General features: G+C 42.0%; 1 protein-coding gene across 1 annotated transcript; it reads right to left on the reverse strand.

Moving 5' to 3' along the window:
* Positions 1 to 228: 228 nt before the first annotated feature.
* Positions 229 to 23,150, reverse strand: MPHOSPH10 (M-phase phosphoprotein 10). The gene is made up of 11 exons (XM_075857878.1): positions 23,010 to 23,150; positions 21,503 to 22,187; positions 15,745 to 15,896; positions 14,366 to 14,588; positions 13,499 to 13,640; positions 12,554 to 12,621; positions 11,980 to 12,117; positions 11,714 to 11,824; positions 7,726 to 7,833; positions 7,334 to 7,564; positions 229 to 499 (listed from the first exon to the last, which is right to left on the reverse strand). Exons 1-11 carry the CDS (start codon positions 23,090 to 23,092, stop codon positions 350 to 352), a joined length of 2,091 nt encoding a protein of 696 aa, XP_075713993.1. The 5' UTR covers positions 23,093 to 23,150; the 3' UTR covers positions 229 to 349.
* Positions 23,151 to 23,164: the final 14 nt, after the last annotated feature.

Consider the following 23,164-nt stretch of genomic DNA (forward strand, 5'->3'; position numbering starts at 1 on the left):
GTTTTCCATATCCAATTGCTGTTCAGTCAATTTTCTGGCGTTGTTTGGGCCAATTCTTGTTTGCACTGATTTTCAGCCATGACGTACACACTAAGTACTAACCTAAGAAACGTGTGTGTGAATAAGCCTTTCCGAAAAGTGAAAAGATTAAAACTAATTTTGCCAGCCAAATGTGCCACTAAATCGTGCAAATCACAATTGGATGATATAAAAGAAAAAAAACATTCGTACAACCAAATACATTTTATTTTTACAAAAAGATAGAGATGGGAACGGAACCTCTGCTGACACCTTACAACTTCTGAACCAACATAAATATGACAGTCCAATGAGAGAATATAAACATTGGTTATAGTTTGAGTTTGTGGGCAGAAAGTTGATTATTTTTCTTCGATGTCTTCTGTGCAGCCTTGACACCTTTAATCTGTGACTTGACTTGATCCTGCAGCTGGGAGAAGAATGCTTGAGAGGACTTTAAGGCTTTATCCCTGCCTTCATCCTGTAAACAGAACACAGTTACAATCACTTCACACCAGAAATACTATCTACTGGCCATTTAACCCCTTAAAGGAACAGTGTCATCACAAATAATTTTTTTATATGTTAAAGATGTTAGTGCTTTAATAAAAACGTTTATTTTCATTTGTGTGTTTGTGTTTTACTGTTTCTTATTTTTTACACTTTTTCTTCCCTATGGGGGCTGCCATTTTTTGTTCCATTTCTGTGTGTGTCGATTAACGACACACACAGACATGGAACACGGCAGCCACAGTCCCATAGGGACTGCGAACGGCTCCCGTCCCATTGACTGCCGTGTACGGCGTCTGTGTGGGAACTGCGCATGCGCCGCTCCCACACAGTCCTATTCGAAATTGGCGCCGTCCGGCGCCATTTTCCTGTGGACCGGAAGTCGCGGCCGGACAGTAATATTACTACTTCCGGTCGCGGCTTCCGGACTTGTGCACATGGAACAGCGGCAGCAAAGGGAGCGGACGGGCCGGAGGGAGCCGCGGCGGCAGGAGCAGGTAAGAGATTTCAATGTATGTTAGTGTTTGTGTGTGTTTACTACTGTATGTAAACCTACTACACTGTGGGTTACCTCAAAAAATGGCGACACACAGTGTAGGAGGTTAAACCTTTCAAACCCCTCGTTTATCCCGGCACTAGCCAGGATAAAGGAGGGGGGGATGCTGAGAGCTCACTAGAGCGAGGGCTTTTAACCCAATGTTGCAATGCTGCAATTTTGGGAACAGCTCCATCTAGTGACCAAAAATGGGTAGTATTATAAATTAGAAATAATTTATAATATTACATGGACTCGTGCAAAAAAATAAAAAAAATTTGAACAATGTTTAATCACCCACACACTAAATGTTTAATTTTTTTAAAAAAAACATGTTTTTCTGGCAACACATTCCCTTTAAGGACACGGCCAATTTTAGCCTTGAGGACAGAGCAATTTTTTTTACATTTCCCTCTTTGCATCCCGACGCTCATAACGCTTTTATTTTTTGTACGACGTAGTTGTATGAGACTTTGTTTTTTGCGGGACGAATTGTACTTTATGTACGTACCATTTTTTTGTACAAATACATTATCGTTTAATTTCTATAAATTTTTAATTAGATTAACCCCTTCCCGACATTTGCCGTACATGTACGTCATGGAAAGTACTGACTTCCCGCATCTTGCCGTACATGTACGCCAAATGTTTGGGACCGGCTCAGAAGCTGAGCCGGTCCCATCATCACCGGATCTCAGCTGTATCTTACAGCTGACATCCGGCTGTAACGGCGGGGACCGAAATTAGCTTCGATCCCCGCCATTAAGCCCTTAAGTGCAGCGCTCAAACGCGATCGCTGCACTTAAGGTGTTTGCAGCTCATCGGAACCCCAGTAATGAAATTGCCGGGGTTCCGATGGCTGCAATGGCAACCGGAGGCCTAATACTGGCCTCCCGGTCTGCCTAGCACCGAAGCCGGTCAAGATCCGCCCGGCGGCGGAGCCTGATCGGCTTCCGTAGCTGTCGGCAAGATGGCGCCGGGTCAGGAGCTGATCCGGCGTCATCAGCGGTGGAAGTCAGCTGTACTGTACAGCTGACATCCACCTGTAACGGCAGGAACCGGAGCTAGCTCCGATCCCTGCCATTAACCCCTTCGATGCAGCAATCGAAAGCGATTGCTGCATCGTAGCGGTTACTAGCAGATCGCCAGCCCTGACAGGCAATCGGGACTGGCGACTGCTGTTATGGCAACAGGAGACACAATGGTCTCCTGCTCTGCCATTACGGAAGCCGATTTAGGCCCCGCCAGGAGGCGAAGCCTAATCGGCTTGCTGTCAGTGAATGACTGACAGATCTAATACATTGCACTACATAGGTAGTGCAATGTATTAGAAAAAAAAAAATCTGACCGTTGGAACTTCAAGTCCCCTAGTGGGACTTGAGAAAAAGTGTAAAAAAAGTATAAAAAAAGTGTAAAAAAAAGTGCACAAAATAAAAGTTTGAAAACAGTAAAAGTTTCAAGTAATCAAATAAAACACAATCCCCCTTTTACTCTTATCAAGTCCTTTATTATTGAAAAATAATAATAAACCATATGTATTTGGTATCGCCACGACCGTAACGACCGGAGGTATCAAAATATTATATTATTTATTGCACGCGGTGAACAGCGTAAAAAAAAACGTAAAAAACGTTACCAGAGTTTCTGTTTTTTGGTCACTTTGCCCTACAAATATTAGAATAAAAAGTGATCAAAAAGTCGCACGTATCCAAAAATGGTACCTATAAAAACTATAGCTCGTCCCGCAAAAAACAAGCCCTCATACACCTCCGTCGACAAAAAAAATAAAAAGTTATGGTTCTCACAACTTGGCGACAGAAAAAATACATTCTTTTTACAAAAGTAATTTTATTGTGCAAAAAGTTGTAAAACATAAAAAAGTGCTATAAATTAGGTATCGCCGGAATCGTACTGACCCACAGAATAAAGTTAACATGTAATTTATAACGCATGGTGAACGCTGTATAAAAAAAAAACGAAAAAAGCTGTGCCAGAATTGCGTTTTTTTGTTTACCTGGCATCCCAAAAAATAGGATAAAAGGTGATCAAAAAGTCGCATGTACCCCAAAATGGTACCAATAATAACTACAGATCGTCCCGCAACAAACCAGCCCTCATACCGCTACGTCTATGAAAAATAAAATTAGTTATGGCTCCAATAAGTCAGGAAATAAAAAAATATGCAGTTGTGCCCGAGGGGAACATTTCTTCTGTTTGAAGAGGCGATTTTTCAAGGACCTAAAATTAGGGAACCAGGAAGGGGAGGGCCCAAACATATCCGCTGGAAGAGACGGTGCCCGTATTATACCAGGACAGCACTTTCCCAGCAAAATTCCCCAAACTACAAAGGCGCGGAGTGTGGACCAAAAGGGGGATAAGAAATGACACCATTTCTCAGTGCGACACCGGCCTGTGCGGAAAGGATTGCTTCACAGCGTAACACACATCTATGGATTATTTTATTGTTTTTTTTTTACCCCGTTATTATACCACCTGACTATGCCCCTTATATACTCCGCCCGGCTTACATATGCCCTACATTATAAACGGAAACACCAGTAAGACTCCAAACAAAACTACTACCAAGCAAAATCCACGCTCCAAAAGCCAAATGGCATTTCCTCCCATCTGAACCCTACAGCGTGCCCAAACAGCAGTTTCCTTCCACATATATGGCATCGTCATACCCGGGAGAACCCTTTTAGCAATTTTTGGGGTGTGTGTCTCCAGTGGCATACGCTGGGCACGACATATTTGCCACTGAATGGCATATCTAGGGAAAAATATAAATTTTTAATTTGCACCATCCACAGCGCATTCATTTATGGAAAAGATCTGTGGGGTGAAAATGCTCACTACACCCCTTAATAAATGCCTTGAGGGGTGCAGTTTCCATAGTGGGGTCACTTCCCAGGGGTTTATTTTTATTATTTCACATCTGAGCCTCTGCAGTTGTGAACCAATACTTTGTAAATCGCCAAATTAGGCCTCAATTTTACATGGTACGCTTTCACTCCTGAGCCTGGTCGACTGTCCAGGCAAGAGATTAGGGCCACATGTAGGGTGTTTCTAAAACCAGGAAACCCAGCATAATAATTAGAGAGCTGTCTCGTTATGGTGGCACAAGCCGGGCACCACATATTGTCCACATATCTGTGGAAAAAATCCCATTTTCACTCTGCAACATCGAGTTCACACTAATTTCTACAAAACACCTGCAGGGTTAACATGCTCACTACACCCGTAGGTAAAAGCATTGAGGGGTGTAGTTTCCAAAATGGGGTCACTTCTGGGGGGTTTCCACTGTTTTGGGCCCACAGGCGCCCAGAAACCAATCCAGAAACATCTGCACTCCAAATGGCGGTCCTTCCCTTCTGAGCCCTGCCGTGTGCCCAAACAGCAGTTTATGACCACATATGGGGTATTGCCGTACTCGGTAGAAATTGCTTTACAAATGTTGGGTTCTTTTTTTCCTTTATTTGTTGCGAAAATGAAAAAATTTGCGCTAAAGCTACGTCTTATTGAAGAAAAAGGATTGTTTTTATTTTCACTGCCCAATTCTAATAAATTCTATGAAACATCTGTGGGGTAAAAATGCTCACTACGCCCCTAGATGAATTCCTCAAGAGGTGTAGTTTCCTAAATGGTGTCACTTTTTGGGCGTTTTCATTGTTTTTTCCCCTCAGGGGCTTTGCAAATGTGACATGGCCGCCGCAAACCATTCCTGCTCAATGTGATCTCCAAAACCCAAATAGCGCTCTTTCCCTTCTAAGCCAAGCCGTGTCTCCAAACAACCGTTTATTACCACATGTGGGGCATTGTTTTACTCGGGAGAGATTGGTTTACAAATTTTACGGTGCTTTTTCTCCTTCAGTCCTTGTGGAAATGAGAAAAAATTAGCTAAACCTACATTTTCTTTGAAAAAATTTAGATTGTCATTTTCAGGGCCTATTTTCCAATAATTTATGCAAAAAACCTGTTGGGTCAAAACGCTCACTATACCCCTAGATAATCTCCTCAATGGGCGTAGTTTTCGAAATGGGGTCACTTGTGGGGGGTTTCCACTGTTTTGTCCCCTCAGGGGCTTTGTAAATGTGACCTGGCCTCCGCAAACCATTCCTGCTAAACTTGAGCTCCAAAAGCCAAATAGCGCTCTTTCCCTTCTCAGCCACGCCGTGTCTCCAAACAACCGGTTATTACCACATGTGGGGTATTGTTTTACTCGGGAGAAATTGCTTTACAAATTTTACGGTGCTTTTTCTCCTTTAGTCTTTGTGAAAATGAGAAAAAAAATCGCTAAACCTACATTTTCTTTGAAGAAATGTTGATTTTAATTTTCACGGCCTACTTCTAATAATTTCTGTAAAAAAGCTGTGCGGTCAAAATGCTCACTGTACCCCTAGATAATTTCCTTGAGGTGTGTAGTTTCCCAGATGGGGTCACTTTTGGGGGATTTTGACTGTTTTGGCACCGCAAGAGCCCTTCAAACCTGACATGGAGCCTAAAATTTATTCTAACAAAAATAAGGCCCCAAAATCCACCAGGTGCTCCTTTGCTTCTGAGGCCGGTGCTTCAGTCCAGTAGTACGCTACGGCCACATGTGGGATATTTCCTAAAACTGCAGAAACTGGGCAACAAATATTGAGTTGCATTTCTCTGGTAAAACATTCTGTGTTATAAAAAAAATTGTACTAAAAATTTATTTCTGCAAAAAAATATGAAATTTGTAAAATTCACCTCTACATTGCTTTAATTCCTGTGACATGTGTAAAGGGTTAAGACATTTTCTAAATGCTGTTTTGAATACTTTGAGGGGTGAAGTTTTTAAAATGGGGTGACTTTTTGGGGGTTTCTAATATATAAGGCCCTCAAAGCCACTTCACAACTGAACTGGCCCCTGTAAAAATGGCCTTTTGAAATTTTCTTGAAATGTGAGAAATTGCTGCTAAAGTTCTAAGCCTTGTGAGGTCATAGAAAAATAAAAGGATGTTCAAAAAACGATGCCAATCTAAAGTAGACATATGGGTGATGTTAATTAGAAACAATTTTGGGTGGTATAACTGCCTGTCTTACAAGCAGATACATTTAAATTGAGAAAAATGCTAATTTTTGCAATTTTTCGCTAAATTTTGGTGTTTTCCACAATTAAATACTGAACATATCGAGCAAATTTTGCCAGTAACATAAAGTCCAATGTGTCACGAGAAAACAATCTCAGAATCGCTTGGATAGGTGAAAGCATTCCGGAGTTATTACCACATAAAGTGACACATGTCAGATTTGAAAAATGAGGCTCGGTCAGGAAGGTCAAAAGTGGCTAAAGAGGGAAGGGGTTAAAATGCAGAAAAAAAGCAGTTCCGCTGCAGTTTTAATATTTATTTTTTTACACCATACACCGATCATCATAAATAATGGTATACGTTTGTAGTACAGGTTGTTACGGTCGTGGCGATACCAAATAAGTCTATATTATTTCATGTTTTGCGACTTATATTTAAAAAAGTTGATTTATTATAAAAAATGAGTATTTGTGTATTTTATTTACTTTTTATTTATTTATTTACCATTATTTTTTTTTTACATTCATTTAACTTTTTTTTTTTAATCCCATAAAGGGATTTATCATTTTGATTTTTATTTTGTAACTGTAATGTACTGGCATAGATCTATATGCCAGTACATTAGCCTGTTACTGATCGTACACAGGCAGTTGTTAGGGCATACCTCAGTATGCCCTAACAGGAAATATGTTCAGACAGCCCTGGGGTCCTTCACTGGACTCTGGGCTGTCTGGCCATATGAGTTATGGGATTTGATCGCGTCAGTTATTTTCTGTGACGCGATCAATGTGCAGTCCCCTCTCCTTGAACGCCGCGATCAGCTGTCATCGCGGCGTTCAAAGGGTTAACAGCGGAGAGAAGATGTTTCTCTCCTCTCCGCTGTCAGAGCGGGGCCGTGGCTGTGTATTACAGCCGTTGCCCCGCTCTCGATCGCACACACAGAGACGGCTCTCACACAGGACGAGTATGCTCGTCCTAATGCGCGAAGTGCTCGCTGCTCAGGACGAGCATACTCGTCCTGTGTCGGCAACCAGTTAAATTAGAGGGGAAAAAAGGATGAAAACCGTTGGATCAAAACTTGTTGCTATTAAAGTATATCGACACCATATGAGGCAGAGCCAAGACCCGCTCCCTCTCTGGCAGACCCGGCCCAAACATGTATTACATGGTCTGCCATTCATTCAGCGCCCATAAAATAGACAAATGTTACCTTCAGCACTGTGGCTTTTCCGTCTTGGGCGAGTTTCTTCAGACTGGCTTCTGCTTCTTGCTTGGTCTGTTTCTTTCCTTTTTCTGCCCTAATTTTTTCTGCCAATTTCTGCCTTTTCTCCCTTTCTTTCATTTTAAAACTCTTTACAGACTTCTTCTTCCTCCTCTCACGCTTCTTGTCTGTGGCCGTCTTTTCCGCATCTGTCTTAATATCTCCAGCTTTGTTCTTTTCCTGTAAAATAAGACATCAGAAAGATGAAGGCACTGGTCACGCAGAAGACATATTTGTTGTGATTTATAAAAGCCTTCCCCAGGGTCTAAGCTGAAAACAGAGATAGAACAGTTTCTAGTATACCAAGGATGCCGGTCATCGCTTAATGAAAAGGTCCTTACTTTGATTTCCTCAGGAGCCAGAAGAGCCGCCTCACTCACTCCAACTGGGGCCACCTCCTCCATACTGACTGCAGGGAGATTGGAGACCACCTTCATGTCTGGAGCCACCTGAGGGAGAAACACAAATATAGTTACTATACAATGTAGAAACATGACAGAAGCACATCATGTTTTCCTCAGAATAGGTTATCAATGTTTAATCGGTGGTGGTCCGATGCCTGGTACTAAAGTTCATCCTGGGACTGAACGGCAGTCACCTGTATGGACAAGCCCCTGTGCAGGCAGCAGAGCCCCTTCATTGTTTAAGCCCGAGGACCCACTTAACCCCTTTGGGACAGTCATTTTTTTTTTTACACTCCCTGCATTGCAAGAGCCATAACTTTTTTTTATTTTTCCGTCAATAGAGTGGTGTGAGGGCTTATTGTTTGCGGGAGGAGTTGTCGTTTCTTTTGGTACCATTTAAAGTACCATAAAATGTACTGGGAAACTGAAAATAAATTTGCGAGCTGAAGTTGGAAAAAAAAAAAACTGCGATTCCTCAATTGTTTTTTGGGTTTCGTTTTTACGACTGTCACAGTGCGGTAAAAACGACAACTTATCTTTATTCTGTGGCTCAATACGATTACCGCGATACCAAATTTATATAGGTTTTTTCATATTTTACTACTTTTATTGATATATATTTTTTTTAAAATAATTAACAAAAAGTTAATTATGTTTTCTGCCGCCACATTCTCAGAGCCATAACTATTTTTTCACCGATTGAGCGGTGTGAGGGCTTATTTTTTGCGGGACGAGCTGTAGTTTTTATTGGTTTCATTTTTTGGTACGTAGAACTTTTGAGAGCTAAGTTCACCAAAAAACAGCGATTTTGGCGGTTTACATTTTTTATGGCATTCACCATGCGGGGTAAATAACGCTATATTGTAATAGTTCAGACTGTTACGGATGCTGCGATACCAAATTTTGTTTACTTTTTACATTACTTTAGGGGGAATATGTTTTTTTTTTTTAACTTTTAATATATTATTATTATTATTTTTTCACTACTAAACTTTTTTTCACTTTTTTTTCCTACACTTTATCAGCCCCCCTTGAGAACTTGAACCAGCGATCGTTAGAACACTGGTACAATATACTGCAATATATAACGTATTGCAGTATATTGTAATTTTTACAGGCTTCTGTTAAGCCTGGCCACAGGCAGAGCTTAACAGAGGCAGAGTGAAGGCAGTTCTGGGGGCCTTCATTAGGCCCCTGGGCTGCCATAACAACCGTAGTCACCCCCGATCTCACTGCGGTCGCGATTGACCGCAGCATTTAAGGGGTTAAACAGCCAGAAACATCGCGACCGCTGCTCCCGGCTGTTAGTCCCGGGTGTCCGCTGTAAAATACAGCCAACACCCGCAGCATATGGAGCGCGCTCCAAACATCACCCCCCACACCCGGACGTAATAGCACGTCCGGGTGCGCGAAGGGGATAAAGGGGTTTTCCCCATGAGGTACATTTAGGACATATCCACAGGATATGTCAAACGTCAGACAGATGCGGGTCCCACTTCTGGAACCTGCACCTATCTCTAGAACAGGGTCCCATAAACCCCGTTCTACCTCTTTGTGCTCACGCTGACTCCTGGATTACATAGTTGGGAGTTACGGAAACTCAGCAAGTTACGTGGTTTCTGCAAGTGCCATAATAGTAAATGGCAGTTACGGAGGCAACGTAGCATGCGAGCTACGCGGTTTCCGTTACGTGGCTGAAGGACTGATGCAAACAGGAGCTGAGTGAAACGACTAATAATGCTCCAATACATCAGTCTTCTTTGCCAAGTACATATTTTTCATGCTGTGAATCCCTGAAAACAGGGTGAATGTGGCTGTAGGACTGAAGGAAATAGGAGTTATACTAAATGACTAAATGTTAGTATTCTAATACAACAGCATTCCATGCCACATATATATCTTCATGATGTGATTCTCTGAATGCAGGGTTAATGTGGGTTATCATATTGCTTTTAATATGATATGAACATACATTTTATTTATTTTTGTTCTCATGTTCTACTTTTTACATTGGTCTTACTTTTACTTCTCTATGGGGGCTGCCATTTTTTTCATCTCTGTATGAGTCGATTAATGACACATACAACCACATAGAGAATGCGAACGGGAGCTGTTCCATTCTCAGAAGCATACGCCGTCTGTGAATGCGCCGCTCCCACACAGACCAAAAAGAAGCTAGTTCGCAGAGCGAAATCCGGCGCCATTTTCATGTGGACCGGAAGCCGCTGCCGGACAGTCAGATGACGACCTCCGGCCGTGGCTTCCGGCCATATGTTCAGGCGTAAGGAATAGGCGGCAGGTAATTTATTTTCGTGTATGTGATGTGTGTATTATGTTCGTGTGATACTGTCTGCTGAGTCCTGTATCTAATCCTCCTACACTGTGCAGTCACTTGGCGGCACACAATGTAGGAGGTTTTTAGATTCAACCCCCTCCTTCTCCTGGCACTAGCCAGAATAAGGGAGGGGGGATTGTGTGAGGACACTAGAGAGAGTGTGTCCACCCCAAATTTACAGCATAAATCAATGAGGTTGCTTTACCGCATTGACCATGCTACAATTTTGGGAACTGCTCCCTCTAGTGCCCAGCACATGGAAATGTTATAAATTAGAATCTAATTTATAATATTTCCTGACATGTGAAAAAATTAAAACAATTCAAATAATGTGTAATCACTTAAATAATAATTGTTTAACTGAAAAAAATAAAATAAATTCTAGCGACACATTGCCTTAAGTCTCCATTTTTCTTGATTTTAAAGCATACTCAATAAAAGTTATTTATTAATATTAGTAGATACCCTATTACAGTGATCTAGTTTAGTAATTACTTGTATTTCTCATGAAACAATTCTGGAACATATTCACTTAAAACTTTGCGTTGTGCCATTCCTCTGTTATTCCTCCTGAAAATGTATAAATAAATGACAACTGGATGTTACCATTCCCCTTGTCAAAGGGGCCTTTCCCTACGCTGTCTCACTGATTGGACAGTGTCAGAATGTGGAGGGGCACACCCCAAACTGTTAACATCCAGTCATCAATTTATTCATAAATTTCTAGGAGGAATAACTCAGAAATTGCCCAAAGTAGAATTCTAACAAAGGATGCTCCAGAATTGTTATTTCATGGGAATACAATTAGGTGACCGGTCCTCTCTAAAAGTAATTTGTGCTACTTGTTATGACAACAGTCACTTTGTGTATGTGGTTCATTGCTCAGTCAGCAAGAAAAGCTTTATATACAGTGAATCGTTTCTGGGGTATCCGTTACCATTGTAAGGATGAGTTCTGTAAATCGCTCTCAATACTACTCCTTTAACCCCTTATGGGCCGGCCTATTTTGGGCTTTACGGACCAAGCTCATTTTTGTTTGACCCACAGCTATAAAAAAAAATAAAAAAATTCGGGTCTGTCTCTGGAAAAACAAGCAGACACTTTTTTCTAATCCTGGATAACCCCTCCTTTAAGGGATCACGTTGCTCAAACACAATAAATATGTGTATAGAAGAGAGATGGTTATGAAACCAAAAAAAGGCTTGGTAGAGTCTAAGTTTAGGCAACCAATTATTTCCAGAAAGAAAAGGCCAAGGGCTTTAAAGAACACCCAAACACCTTACATACAGCTCAGAGATTTCCCCTACTGTAATTCTCAAGAGCGGTGCCAAAATACTTTGGGCACTCTAGAGTTGGCAGAGGAAACCGCTCCCAGACGCCACCAATGTGGTCTTTTAACTTGTCTTTATGAGATGTGGGAAGATCACGTTTGGGTGTATTTTTCTTTTAAAGGTCCAGTGCTATTACCAAAAGCCAACATCACCATAATGTCAGATGTTTCTTATTTTACCCAATTTAAAAAGGTTTTCTTATAGTGCCAGCTACTAGATGAGCCAAGATATTTGAGAAGGAAAAGAATAGAATGATTACCGGTTTGGGTGTAAAATGGAAGTTTGATAGGGCATCAAGTTTCATAAAAAGGCTGTCCATTAATTTCTGAATTTCAATATGCTTTGGGTCTTCCTCCTCTTCTGTTTTTTTCTAGAACAAAATGAACCATTAATATATGCAGCTTCTACTTGTACACGTCCGGATTCAGAAAAAACAGGCAAAACCTATTTTTATTCCTTTTTCTTAATTTAATTCCAAAATATCTTCAGCACTTGAAGAACTAAATAAATATGAATGCAGGTTACCTGACTGAGTTTTAAATACTCCTGCTCGTAAATTTCTGCAAGACTTAGTTTGCTCTTATCATGGTCTAAGGTTAGTCGCTTCTTGTACTCAAAGGCATTCTCCTTTGGCTTCTCCTTTCGCACCACGTCATCCCACACCTTCGAAAACAAGTAGTAAACGAGTCTCTTTAACTTTGCTTGAGGAACATTAAATATAAAACAAAACAAAAAAAAACAAAACTCAGCATCTTGCCTGTTTGGGAGTGTTTCCAGAAAGCCATATCAATATTGTATGAGGACACATTAATACAATTGTTTGTCCCCGTACGTTTGCATCTTGTCGGCAGCGCAATCTGTTTACACCGGGAGATTTGCTGCCGACAAGCGACGATTTTTCAGGCAGCATAAAAGATCCAATTGCGCGTTCATCGGCCGATCACTGCCATGTTTACACAGTGAAACGGCCCTAAATGAGCGTTCATACAAATGATTGGCCCATGTAAAAAGGCCTTTAGTCAAAGATGGATTTGAATCGGTTCATTTACTTTGTATCACTACAGAACATTTGGGCCCCTAAAATAAAGCATTCACCAACCTGGTCTTTTATTCTTTGTTTGATAATATCTTCCAGTTGAACGGTTGTTTCTTCTGTAATTACGGGCGCTAGGATAAAATATAAGAAGTGCAAAAGCTTCAGTTGACCCATCTATTTCTGAATTAAGAAGCCTAGGCTTTCACACACGGCTTCCAATTGTGCTTTTTCTTTGGATAAGGCTTTACTTGGAAGTTAAAGTTGGAAACTTAACCTTTAGGCTGGGTTCACACGACCATGTTACGTCCGTAAAGTACGGAACGTATTTCGGCCGGAAGACCCGGACCGAACACACTGCAGGGAGCCGGGCTCGTATCATCATAGTTATGTACGATGCTAGGAGTCCCTGCCTCGCTGCCGGACAACTGTCCCGTACTGTAATCATGTTTTCAGTACAGGACAGTAGTTCCACGCAGAGGCAGGGACTCCTAGCGTCATACATCACAATGATGCTAGGAGCCCAGCTCCCTGCACTGTGTTCGGTCCGGGTCTTCCGGCCGAAATACGTTCCGTACATTACGGACGTAACATGGTCGTGTGAACCCAGCCTTAGTGTATTATCTCTGTAGGATAGCGGTTAAATTTGAATCACTCTTAAGGTGTCTATTTCAATTAATTGATAGTCTATTGAATTTAAAACTCCAAGTAATTCTGCCTCTTTCCTGCAGAAACCAGGGTGGGGAAAATAATAATTTGGAAATAAGAATCAGTCAATCTTTATATCCAAAACGAATGCTCCCATAAACAGAAAAAAATAAATAAAGTAACAGTCATACATTTAAAGGGTTTTTCTGCTTTTGAGGTAATATAGGAGAGTGCTTATTGGAACCACCATAATAAGGGCTCATACACATGACTGTATGAGCAGTATATTTAGAGTCCAGAATCAAATCCCATCCTGTGAGATGGAGAAAGTCTGGTCCGCTACTAAAAAGAACATGTCTTTACCCATCCTGGAGGCATGGTCAAACACCACGGACTCCGACAGAAGACTGTTTTCTGGCCTCTTCTGTGCGGTCACCTCTCCACCAAGTTGCCAAGATTTCTCGTCCAACATTTGTTTTTGCAAAGATTGAATCTTCTCAGCCATCTGCAACGCAAACGTTTAGGACAGTGGAATAGAGCGGGTTACTCAGCAGTTCACAAAATATACTTTACCTTTCAAGCTTCAACCAGAAAATGAATATACGCAGATAGAATGAAACGGTTATGAACATGAAATGATTAGTTGTCGTAGGCCAAAATGTTTGTAGTAGCAATCAGTGTGTAAGGTTGGTATGTTTTAATACAGAGACTGTCCACTGTGTCTACACTTAAGGGGGTTTTCTCTTGAACCCCTTTTTAAAAAGAAGTCAGGACAGTGATCGACTGGGAAGTCACGGTTTTCGGCTTCTTTACCCCAGCCGTTTAGCGGTTATCGCCGAGGGAAGCCGTAGCCAGTCCCAAAATTTATCCTGCAGCGGCCGCTGGAAAATGCTGAGAAGTGTAGCATTACATGCCATTTAAATAAATAGCTAACAATGTAGTGCATTAATGTGCCGTGTCCATCACAGCGTTCTAGTGGAGGGGTTCCCAAGCGGGGTGGGGGCCCCTCTCAATTACATCCATATGCCTTAATAGGGCGTATGGACAGGGTTGTCGTGGGGAGACAACCCCTCTGAGACGCCCATCCGATATGAAATTAACTGTCTGTCTCCACTCGTGAGTAGCCTAAATGAATCCTTTTCATGGTATTTTAAGATTACATCCAATGGGAAAACAATGTAGTAACTATTAAAGAATACATTAATGAATTCATGAGGTTATCACACTGACCTTCTCTTCCCTCTTTTCAAAGGAAGATTTTAATTCACTTGGTTCCTGGGGTTGTGCAGTCTTTTTTTTACCACCAAGTATATCAGAAACATCTTCTCCTTCGCTATCATCAGACAGATCAAAGGTCACCCGCTTGAACGCTTCCTTGGCTTTTTTACTCGCTTTTGTTTCTTCCATTACCTCATCTTCTGCATCATCTTCCTCCTCGCCAACATCATCATCACTGCAAGAGGAAATTACAGGCTCAGAGTTTGGTCAAATAGATAATGATCAGAAAGGAGCAGAGCTCCCGCAACACACCACCTGCTGGGAGGACTAACGTGACGAATGGAGCAGCAGTAGCAGAGGAGGATGTCAGCAGTAGTGGTATCTCAGCATGACAGGGTGGTGTGTGGGCGGAGAAGAAAGCTTGTCAGGGCAGTGGGGACCACTAAGGTATTGATGTCTTCAGATATGTATGGGGGTCCCTACTATAACAGTTGGAGGTGTGGATGTCCCCGGGTTCTATACCTTGCTGTGACCCTAGAAGAATTGTTGCTGTGGCCCCTGCGGTATAGATATCCACGGTCTGTGGCCCATGAGATATTGCTCATTATGATAGATGCTTTAGCCCCTGAGGTGTACAGAAAAGTTAATGTCCCCCTCCCACTCAGAGATCAGATTTGTAGCCCCCAACTCGGACTTATAGTGTATGAGGACTTATAGTATCTGCATAGGTAAACTGCCAGCTTTCCTAAAACACTGGTGAAAGTTAGTTGCTGTTTTCGTAACTCCCGACCACCTAATCAGGAATTGGCTGCGAGGTAGCAGGAGCCGAGAAATGTAAAACTGGGTTTAGGGTGCCCCGTTCTACAGATAGATGTGGGTTCCACCTTTGGGACCTAAACCTATCTGACATTTATGGCATATCCTGCGGCAGATAAGTCGGACCGCAGCATTTGCACTACACTATGGACTATTAATATACACATAGAAACACTATCTGATTTAAACGCTGCTGCCACACTGATCTGCCGTAGCATTGAACGCTTTGTCTGTGCGCGGGGTGGTTTTTCATATTGATAACACAGGATAGGTCATCAGTATATGATTAGGGGGGATCCGACACATGGACCACACACCGATCATACGCTCTGGCTGTCTGCTCTGCTCCTATTCAAGCGAATACTCTGCTGAACAATATTTAGTGCGACCTATGGTTAGAGTGATGTACGCTAAGCACATATAAACCACCACATGCAAAGGATCAAACGGAAGGATCTCACACTATACCGGTCAAACATTTGTGAAAAGTACTAACCACATGGATTCCTGACAACCTTTACTATCTATCATTCTAGTGGAGGGGCATATAACAAAACAACCCAAAATATTCTTACTTGTCAGCAATGTCACCTTCCTCCATGTCTTCATAATCACCTTCAGGGTCATCGTCTTCCTGACCACTTTGCGGTCTTACTGTGCCATCCTCATCATCCTCAACTGGGTCAAAGAAATCTTTATATTGAAGGTTTCTGGAGCTTTTAGCAGCCTGAGGGAAAAAAAAAAATGTTTTTATTCCAGAACATGCTTATAATTCTAGAAGAACAATGAATAAGAATGCAAAATACAACTCACATCTAAAGCATTCTCGTCATGGAGCGTCAGGGAGGATAATTGGGTTTTGGCGAAACAATTGGCACAATTAACTCTTTTTCCTTGGTTCTTCATAAATAAAAGCACCATTGCGGAGCAGAGTTTGTGTTCTATTGCTATATAAATTGCTCATTCAGCACTGCCTGTGCATTTCGTACACAGGGAGAGTCTGACGTTTCGTCCATGAGGAATGGCACACTAGTCTTGCATTAGTAAGTAAACATTCCTAACACGGTAAAAAAACCAAAACTTTTTTTTCCCCCTAAGCTAATTTTTTTTTAAAATAATACCCAGAGTGAATCTTAAAGAAGAAGTGCACTTTCATTGAGATTTCCTCCCCCATGACATTTAAACTACTGACAGCTGGTCCACATCTGACCACATACTGCCACGATACACATAAGAACACCTGCTAAGGCCCCATGCACACGACCGTAAAAAGCCTCCGTTTTTGAATACCGCAATTGCGGACCCATTCACTTCTATTGAATGCGGACAACTTTGCGTATTGCTACGGATGAGTGTCCGTTCCACAGAACTGTGCCGGGAAGTATGGAGCATGTCCGTTCTTGGTCCGCAATTGCGGCACGGACTCCTCCATAGAAGTCTATGGGGGAAACCAAAATTGCGGATGGCTACGGAGGTGCGTCTGCAAATACAGAAGTGTTGCTAAGCGACACAAAGGGGATTTCCCATCCACCAGACCTCTTTTTTTGCGGATCCGTATATACGGATGTAATACGGATGCACTACAGACTGTATTTGCCGATACCATTCAGCAGAAATTGGTACATTGCTGATGACTATAAAGCAATACGGAACAGTACTTGAGGTCTGTATTTGCGGATACGGTCATGTGCATGGGGCCTTAGGCTCCATGCACACGACCGTGCCCGCAATCACGGCTCGCGATTGCAGGCACGGCCAGCCGCCGACTGACTGTAGTCAGATTCGAAGCTTCAGTTGCCAGTCATGTAAATGTCATGAGGCAAATATAAGCAAAAGGTGGCCTCCCCTTAACCCCTTAAGGACGCAGCCTAGTTTGGGCCTTAAGGCTCAGAGCCCATTTTTCAAATCTGACATATTTCACTTTATATGGTAATAGCGTCGGAATGCTTAAACCTATCCAAGCGATTCTGAGATTGTTTTCTCGTGACACTTTGGGCTTCATGTTTGTGGTAAAATTTGGTCGATATATTCAGTCTTTATTTGTGAAAAATTGCAAAATTTAGAGAAAATTTACAAAAAATAGCATTTTTCAGAATTTAAATGTATCTGCTTGAAAAACAGACGGTTATACCACCAAAAATAGTTACTAGTTCACATTTCCCATATGTCTACTTTAGATTGGCATCGTTTTTTGAACATTCTTTTATTTTTCTTGGACGTTACAAGGCTTAGAACATAAACAGCAATTTCTCAAATTCTTAAGAAAATTTCAAAAGCCTTTTTTTGAAGGTGCCAGTTCAGTTCTGAAGTGGATTTGAGGGGCCTATGTATTAGAAACCCCCATAAAACACCCCATTTTAAAAACTAGACCCCTCAAAGTATTCAAAACAGCATATAGAAAGTTTTTTAACCCTTCAGGCATTTCACAGGAATTAAAGCAAAGTGGAAATGAAATTTGCAAATTTCATTTTTTCTGCTGAATTTCAATTTTATTCAATTTTTTTTTAGTAACAGAGAAGGTTTTACCAGAGAAACACTACTAAATATGTATTGTCCAGATTCTGCAGTTTTTAGAAATGTCCCACATGTGGCCCTACTGCGCTCGTGGACTAAAACACAAGCCCTAGAAGCAAAGAAGCACCTAGTGCATTTTGAGGCCTCTTTTTTATTAGAATATATTTTAGGCAGCATGCCAGGTTTGAAGAGGTGTTGAGGTATCAAAACAATGGAAACCCACCAGAAGTGACCCCATTTTGGAAATTACACCCCTCAAGGAATTCATTTATGGTTTTTGTTATCATTTTGACCGCACAGTTTTTTCACAGCACCTTTTTGAATTGGGCTGTGAAATGAAAAAAATGATATTTTTTCCAATAAGATGTCATTTTTGATCAAAATTTCTTATTTTCACAGGGAACAACATACCCCATTTTGTTGCCCAATTTGTCCATAGTGCGGCAATACCCCATTTGTGGTGATAAACTGCCGTTTGGGCCCATGGGAGGGCTCAGACGGAAAGGAGCGCTATGTGTTTGTTGGAGTCCAGATTTTGCTGGATTGGTTTTCGGGTGCCATGTCGCATTTGCAGAGGCCCAGAGGTATCAAAACAATGGAAACCCACCAGAAGTGACCCCATTTTGGAAACTACACCCCTCAAGGAATTCATTTATGGTTTTTGTTATCATTTTGACAGCACAGTTTTTTCAGAGCACCTATTTGAATTGGGCTGTGAAATTAAAAAAATGATATTTTTTCCAATAAGATGTCATTTTTGATCAAAATTTCTTATTTTCACAAGGAACAACATACCCCATTTTGTTGCCCAATTTGTCCTTAGTGCGGCAATACCCCATTTGTGGTGATAAACTGCCGTTTGGGCCCATGGGAGGGCTCAGAAGAAAAGGACCACCATTTGGCCTACTGGAGCTTTTCTGGTGCTAAGTCATGTATGCAGAAGCCCCTGAGGTACCAGTACAGTTGAAACCCCCGAGAAGTGACCCCATTTTAAAAACTACACCCCTTAAGACATTCATCTAGAGGTGTAGTAAGCATTTTGACCCCACAGGTACTGTGTAAAAGATAATGCGCAGCAGATGGTGCAGTGTGAGATTTGCAATTTTATATATATATATGCCATTTCAGTGTCCAATATAGTGTGCCCAGCATGCGCCACCGGAGATATACACCCCTTAAATTGTAATGTGGGTTCTCCTGGGTACGGCAATACCCTACATGTGGCTGTTATCAGCTGCCTGGGCATACGGCAGGGCTCAGAAGGGAAAGATGAGGGGGGTAAGCTGTGCGGAGTGCATCAGGGTAAATTAAAAATCAAGGGATGTATGATACATTTTAAAACAATCTTTTATACAGAGCCCTGGTTTTTCGGGACACGTGTCACATTGGTATATTGTGTTCTTCCTTATCCCCCTCTTATAGCAGACTCTGCACCTCTTTTGACTCTTTCCCTTTCCACCGGTTTGGGGAACTTCTCCTGGAAAGTGTTGCCCTGGTACGATGCGTGTGGCCTCGCTTCCAGAAGTACTGGGTGCCCCCCCTTCCTGGTCCCTAAAGATTAGATCTTGAAATTCCAGGAAAGTTCCCCTCTGGCCTGAACATCGACGTAGCACGTACACATTGTACAAAGCCATCTGTATGATGTGCCCGGCCAGCTTCTTATACCACACCGCATGGCGCTGTAGGGCTTCAGGACTTGATTTGACAAATCCATCCCTCCCATGTACCTATTGTAGTCCAGGATGCAGTCTGGTTTGCGGGTGGCCTTTCCTTCATATATCCTAAACCTGTAGGTATACCCTGATGCACTCTCACAGCTTATACATCTTCACGCCATACCTTGCCCTCTTACCCGGCAGGTACTGGCGGAATTGAACCCTCCCTTTAAAATGTACCAGGGACTCATCAATAGAAAAACACTTCTCGGGGGTGTATGCTTGGGAAAACCGGGCACTGAAACGGTCTAATAGGGGTCTCCGTTTATCCAAACGGTCAAAACTGGGGTCATCTCGGGGTGGGCACGGCTCATTATCAGTATAATGTAAGAAGCGAAGTATTGCCTCATTTATTTATTTTTTTAGGTTCCAGTTCATTTCTGAAGTTGCTTTGAGGGGCCCATATATTAGAAACCCCTATCAAACACCCCATTTTAGAAACTAGACCCCTCAAAGTTTTCACAACAGCATTTAGAAAGTTTATGAACCCTTTAGGTGTTTCACAGAAATTTAGAGCAAAGTAGAGGTGAAATTTACTCTTTTTATACCATTTTTTTTATAACACAAAAGGATTTATCAGAGAAACACAACTCAATACTTATTGCCCAGATTCTGCAGTTTTGAGAAATATCCCACATGTGGCCCTCGGGCGGTAATGGACTGAAGCACCGGCCTCCGAAGCAAAGGAGCACCTAGTGGATTTTGAGCCCTCTTTTTTATTAGGCACCATGTCCGGTTTGAAGAGGTCTTGTGGTGCCAAAACATTGGAAACCCCCCAAAAGTGACCCCAATTTGGAAACTAGACCCCTTGAGGAATCCATTGTAGTTTTCTTGGGGTGCATGCGGCTTTTTGATCAGTTTTTATTCCATTTTTAGGTGGCGTGGTGACTAATAAACAGCAATTCTACTATTGTTTTTGTATACTTTTTTTTTTACAGCGTTCACCGTGCGCTATAAATGACATTCACTTTATTCTGCGGGGCGATACGATCACGTCGATACCAGATGTTTATAGTTTTTTTTGATGTCTTATGGCGTTTGCACAATAAAATACGTTTTGTAAACAATCATTCACTTTTTGTGTTACCTTATTCTAAGAGCCAGAACGTTTTTATTTTTCAATCAATAAAGCCGTGCGAGGACTTATTTTTTGCGTAACGAACTGTAGTTTCGATCAGGACCATTTTTCGGTACATGCGACTTTTTGATCTCTTTTTATTCCATTTTTTGGGAGGTGAAGTGACCAAAGAATTGTGATTGTGGTACGGTTTATTAATATTTTTTTTTACGGCGTTCACCGTGCGGGATAAATAACAAAATAATTTTGTAGTTCAGGCCGTTACGGACGCGGCGATACCAATTATGTATAGTTTATTTGTTTGTTTATATATTTTTATTAATAATAAAGGCCTGATAAGGGAAAAAGTGGGACTTTTACTTTTATTACTTTTAAAACTTTTATTTTCTTATTTTTACACATCTTTTTTTTACTTTTTTTTTACTTTATTACTTTGTCCCACTAGGGGACATGAGGGCAGGAGGCCCTGATCGCTATTCTAATACACTGCACTACATGCGTAGTGCAGTGTATTAGAGCTGTCAGCTACTCACTGACAGCAAGCATAGTGGGTCCTGACGTTGTCAGGACCCACTAGGCTTCCGTCTATGGCATAGCCGGACGCCATTGTTTGGTGTCCGGTTGCCATAGTCACCATCGCCGGCCGCTATCGTGTAGCAGGCCGGCGATGGCGGATTAACCCCTAAGAAGCCGCGATCGCTATTGAACGCGGCTTCTGAGGGGTTAATCGGCGGGGGAGCTCCGCGATCGGTCCCGGCACATTGAGCAGTGATAGTCTGCTGTCGGAAACAGCAGCTATCACAGCTCATGAACGCGCCCCGCGCGAACGGCGCCGTGTTTACTCCATGACCTACTATTAGGTCACTGAGCGTGAACGCTACAGTTAGCATGACCTAATAGTAGGTCATGGAGCGTTAAGGGGTTAAAGAGAATTTCAAATGCAAAGGTTCAATCTCTTCAATTCTCCTTATGATCGGAGCTCTGAAAAACATGTGACATGTAACTAATTATATAAAGATATTTTACCAGTCTTGTTTCCTTGATCTGAAACTCTTCTTCTTCATCATTTGAGTCAATATCTTCAAAATAATCCACCTCCTCCTCTTCATCATCATCATCATCATTTTCAACCTTGCGATCATCTTCCTTCTCAGTTGCCTCCAAAAAAGCCTCCATTTCTGACAACTTAAAGAACTTGTCATCCACTATGGACTTTTCAGCAGGTTTTTTGGCAGCTTTTTTAGTTGGTTTTTGTTTTTGCTCTTTTTCCAGCTTTTCAATGTCAAAGTCCATGTCCGAGTCATCATCGCTGTACCTTTCCACGGCGGTCTTTTTGCGGTTTTTAGCAAGTGATAGTTTAGGATTTCTTCCTTTACTTGCATGATCTTCAGCATTTATTTTTGTAACTTCGGAGCCTTCTTCCTCCTGGTCAATCTCAGATACCTCCTCCTCCTCCTCCTCTTCTTCTTCCTCTGATAGTTGGAAAATATAAATGTCCTTGTCCCTCACACTCTGGCTGACTGCCCTGTTGAAGCGACCAAGAACGGCCCGGTTCTGAAGCTCAAGCTGCTGCCAGATTTGCTCTTCGTCAAAGTCTTCAATAACCAGCTCATTCAGGGGGCTCCCCAGCCCGGTCACACCTTCTGCTTTATGCAGGTCATACAGAGCTTTGGTTAAATTTGAGAATTGAGAAGCCAATTCCTCTTGAACACTACATTTAAAGAAAGAATTGAAATCATTAACAGAGATATGAGTTAACGTCTGCATGGAGAAAAGTCCAAACCTATGTCGCTGCTGAAGGGCTGCATTGTAGGACCCAAATTAAAACCATTTCCAACCAAAACTCAAAAACGGCCACATCTAATTGCCAAAGAGATCACGTTTTGCCGGCATGTTTATTCAGGGACAGTTTACAATCAGCTGCTGGCCAATCCAGACAAACCCGCCTATGTGCCCTATTGGGGCATATGGACATCAGGGGGGTATCCTACGCTCTAGAGCCCGCTTTATGTCGCAAAGCGGAGAGCTGCACCTGCCTGGTGGACCCAACCATTACATGGATACTCATTCATTTAAATGGGCACCATATAACATTACACCTCTGTAGCGGGGGAAATGTGTGGCCAAGCTAAAAGAGGGGCAGTCCGTTCACTTCAGGGACATTTCCTTCTTATACGTGGTCCAAATGGAACAACCCCTAGAACTCAGACCACAATAACAAAAGGAGAAAAATGCCAACATCCCTGTAAGTAAAACAAATATAAGCTGCAAACTTTGCCGTCACACTAACTTCTAATTTACTAATATAAGGCCATTTAAGAAACATGTCGCTGGGTGACAGATCAAGTTTCTGGAGTTACAAATGATAATACTATTGAAACGATTCTAGTATCAAACACCTAGATTATTTACAGCAAATATAGGAGGCATCGATCATTCATACACGTCTCACTCCTATAGAGGAGACATTACTATAGCACGAACCATCGCCGATCAAAGTAAAACGTGATTCTTCATTTGCTGGTGAATATACCTTAGCAGCTGCTCTGGATGGGCATCCACTGCCTCCAGCGCCCCCGTACACCGCCATAGCTTCGGCCACAGCACATCTGCCATCTTTCCACTGTGCAGAACTCTCACATGGGCAACTTCCCGCCGGATGTGCAGCTACAGCGAGACCGACCGGAA

The sequence above is a fragment of the Rhinoderma darwinii genome, chromosome 3 (genome assembly GCF_050947455.1).
Source record: "Rhinoderma darwinii isolate aRhiDar2 chromosome 3, aRhiDar2.hap1, whole genome shotgun sequence".
Taxonomy (NCBI): domain Eukaryota; kingdom Metazoa; phylum Chordata; class Amphibia; order Anura; family Rhinodermatidae; genus Rhinoderma; species Rhinoderma darwinii.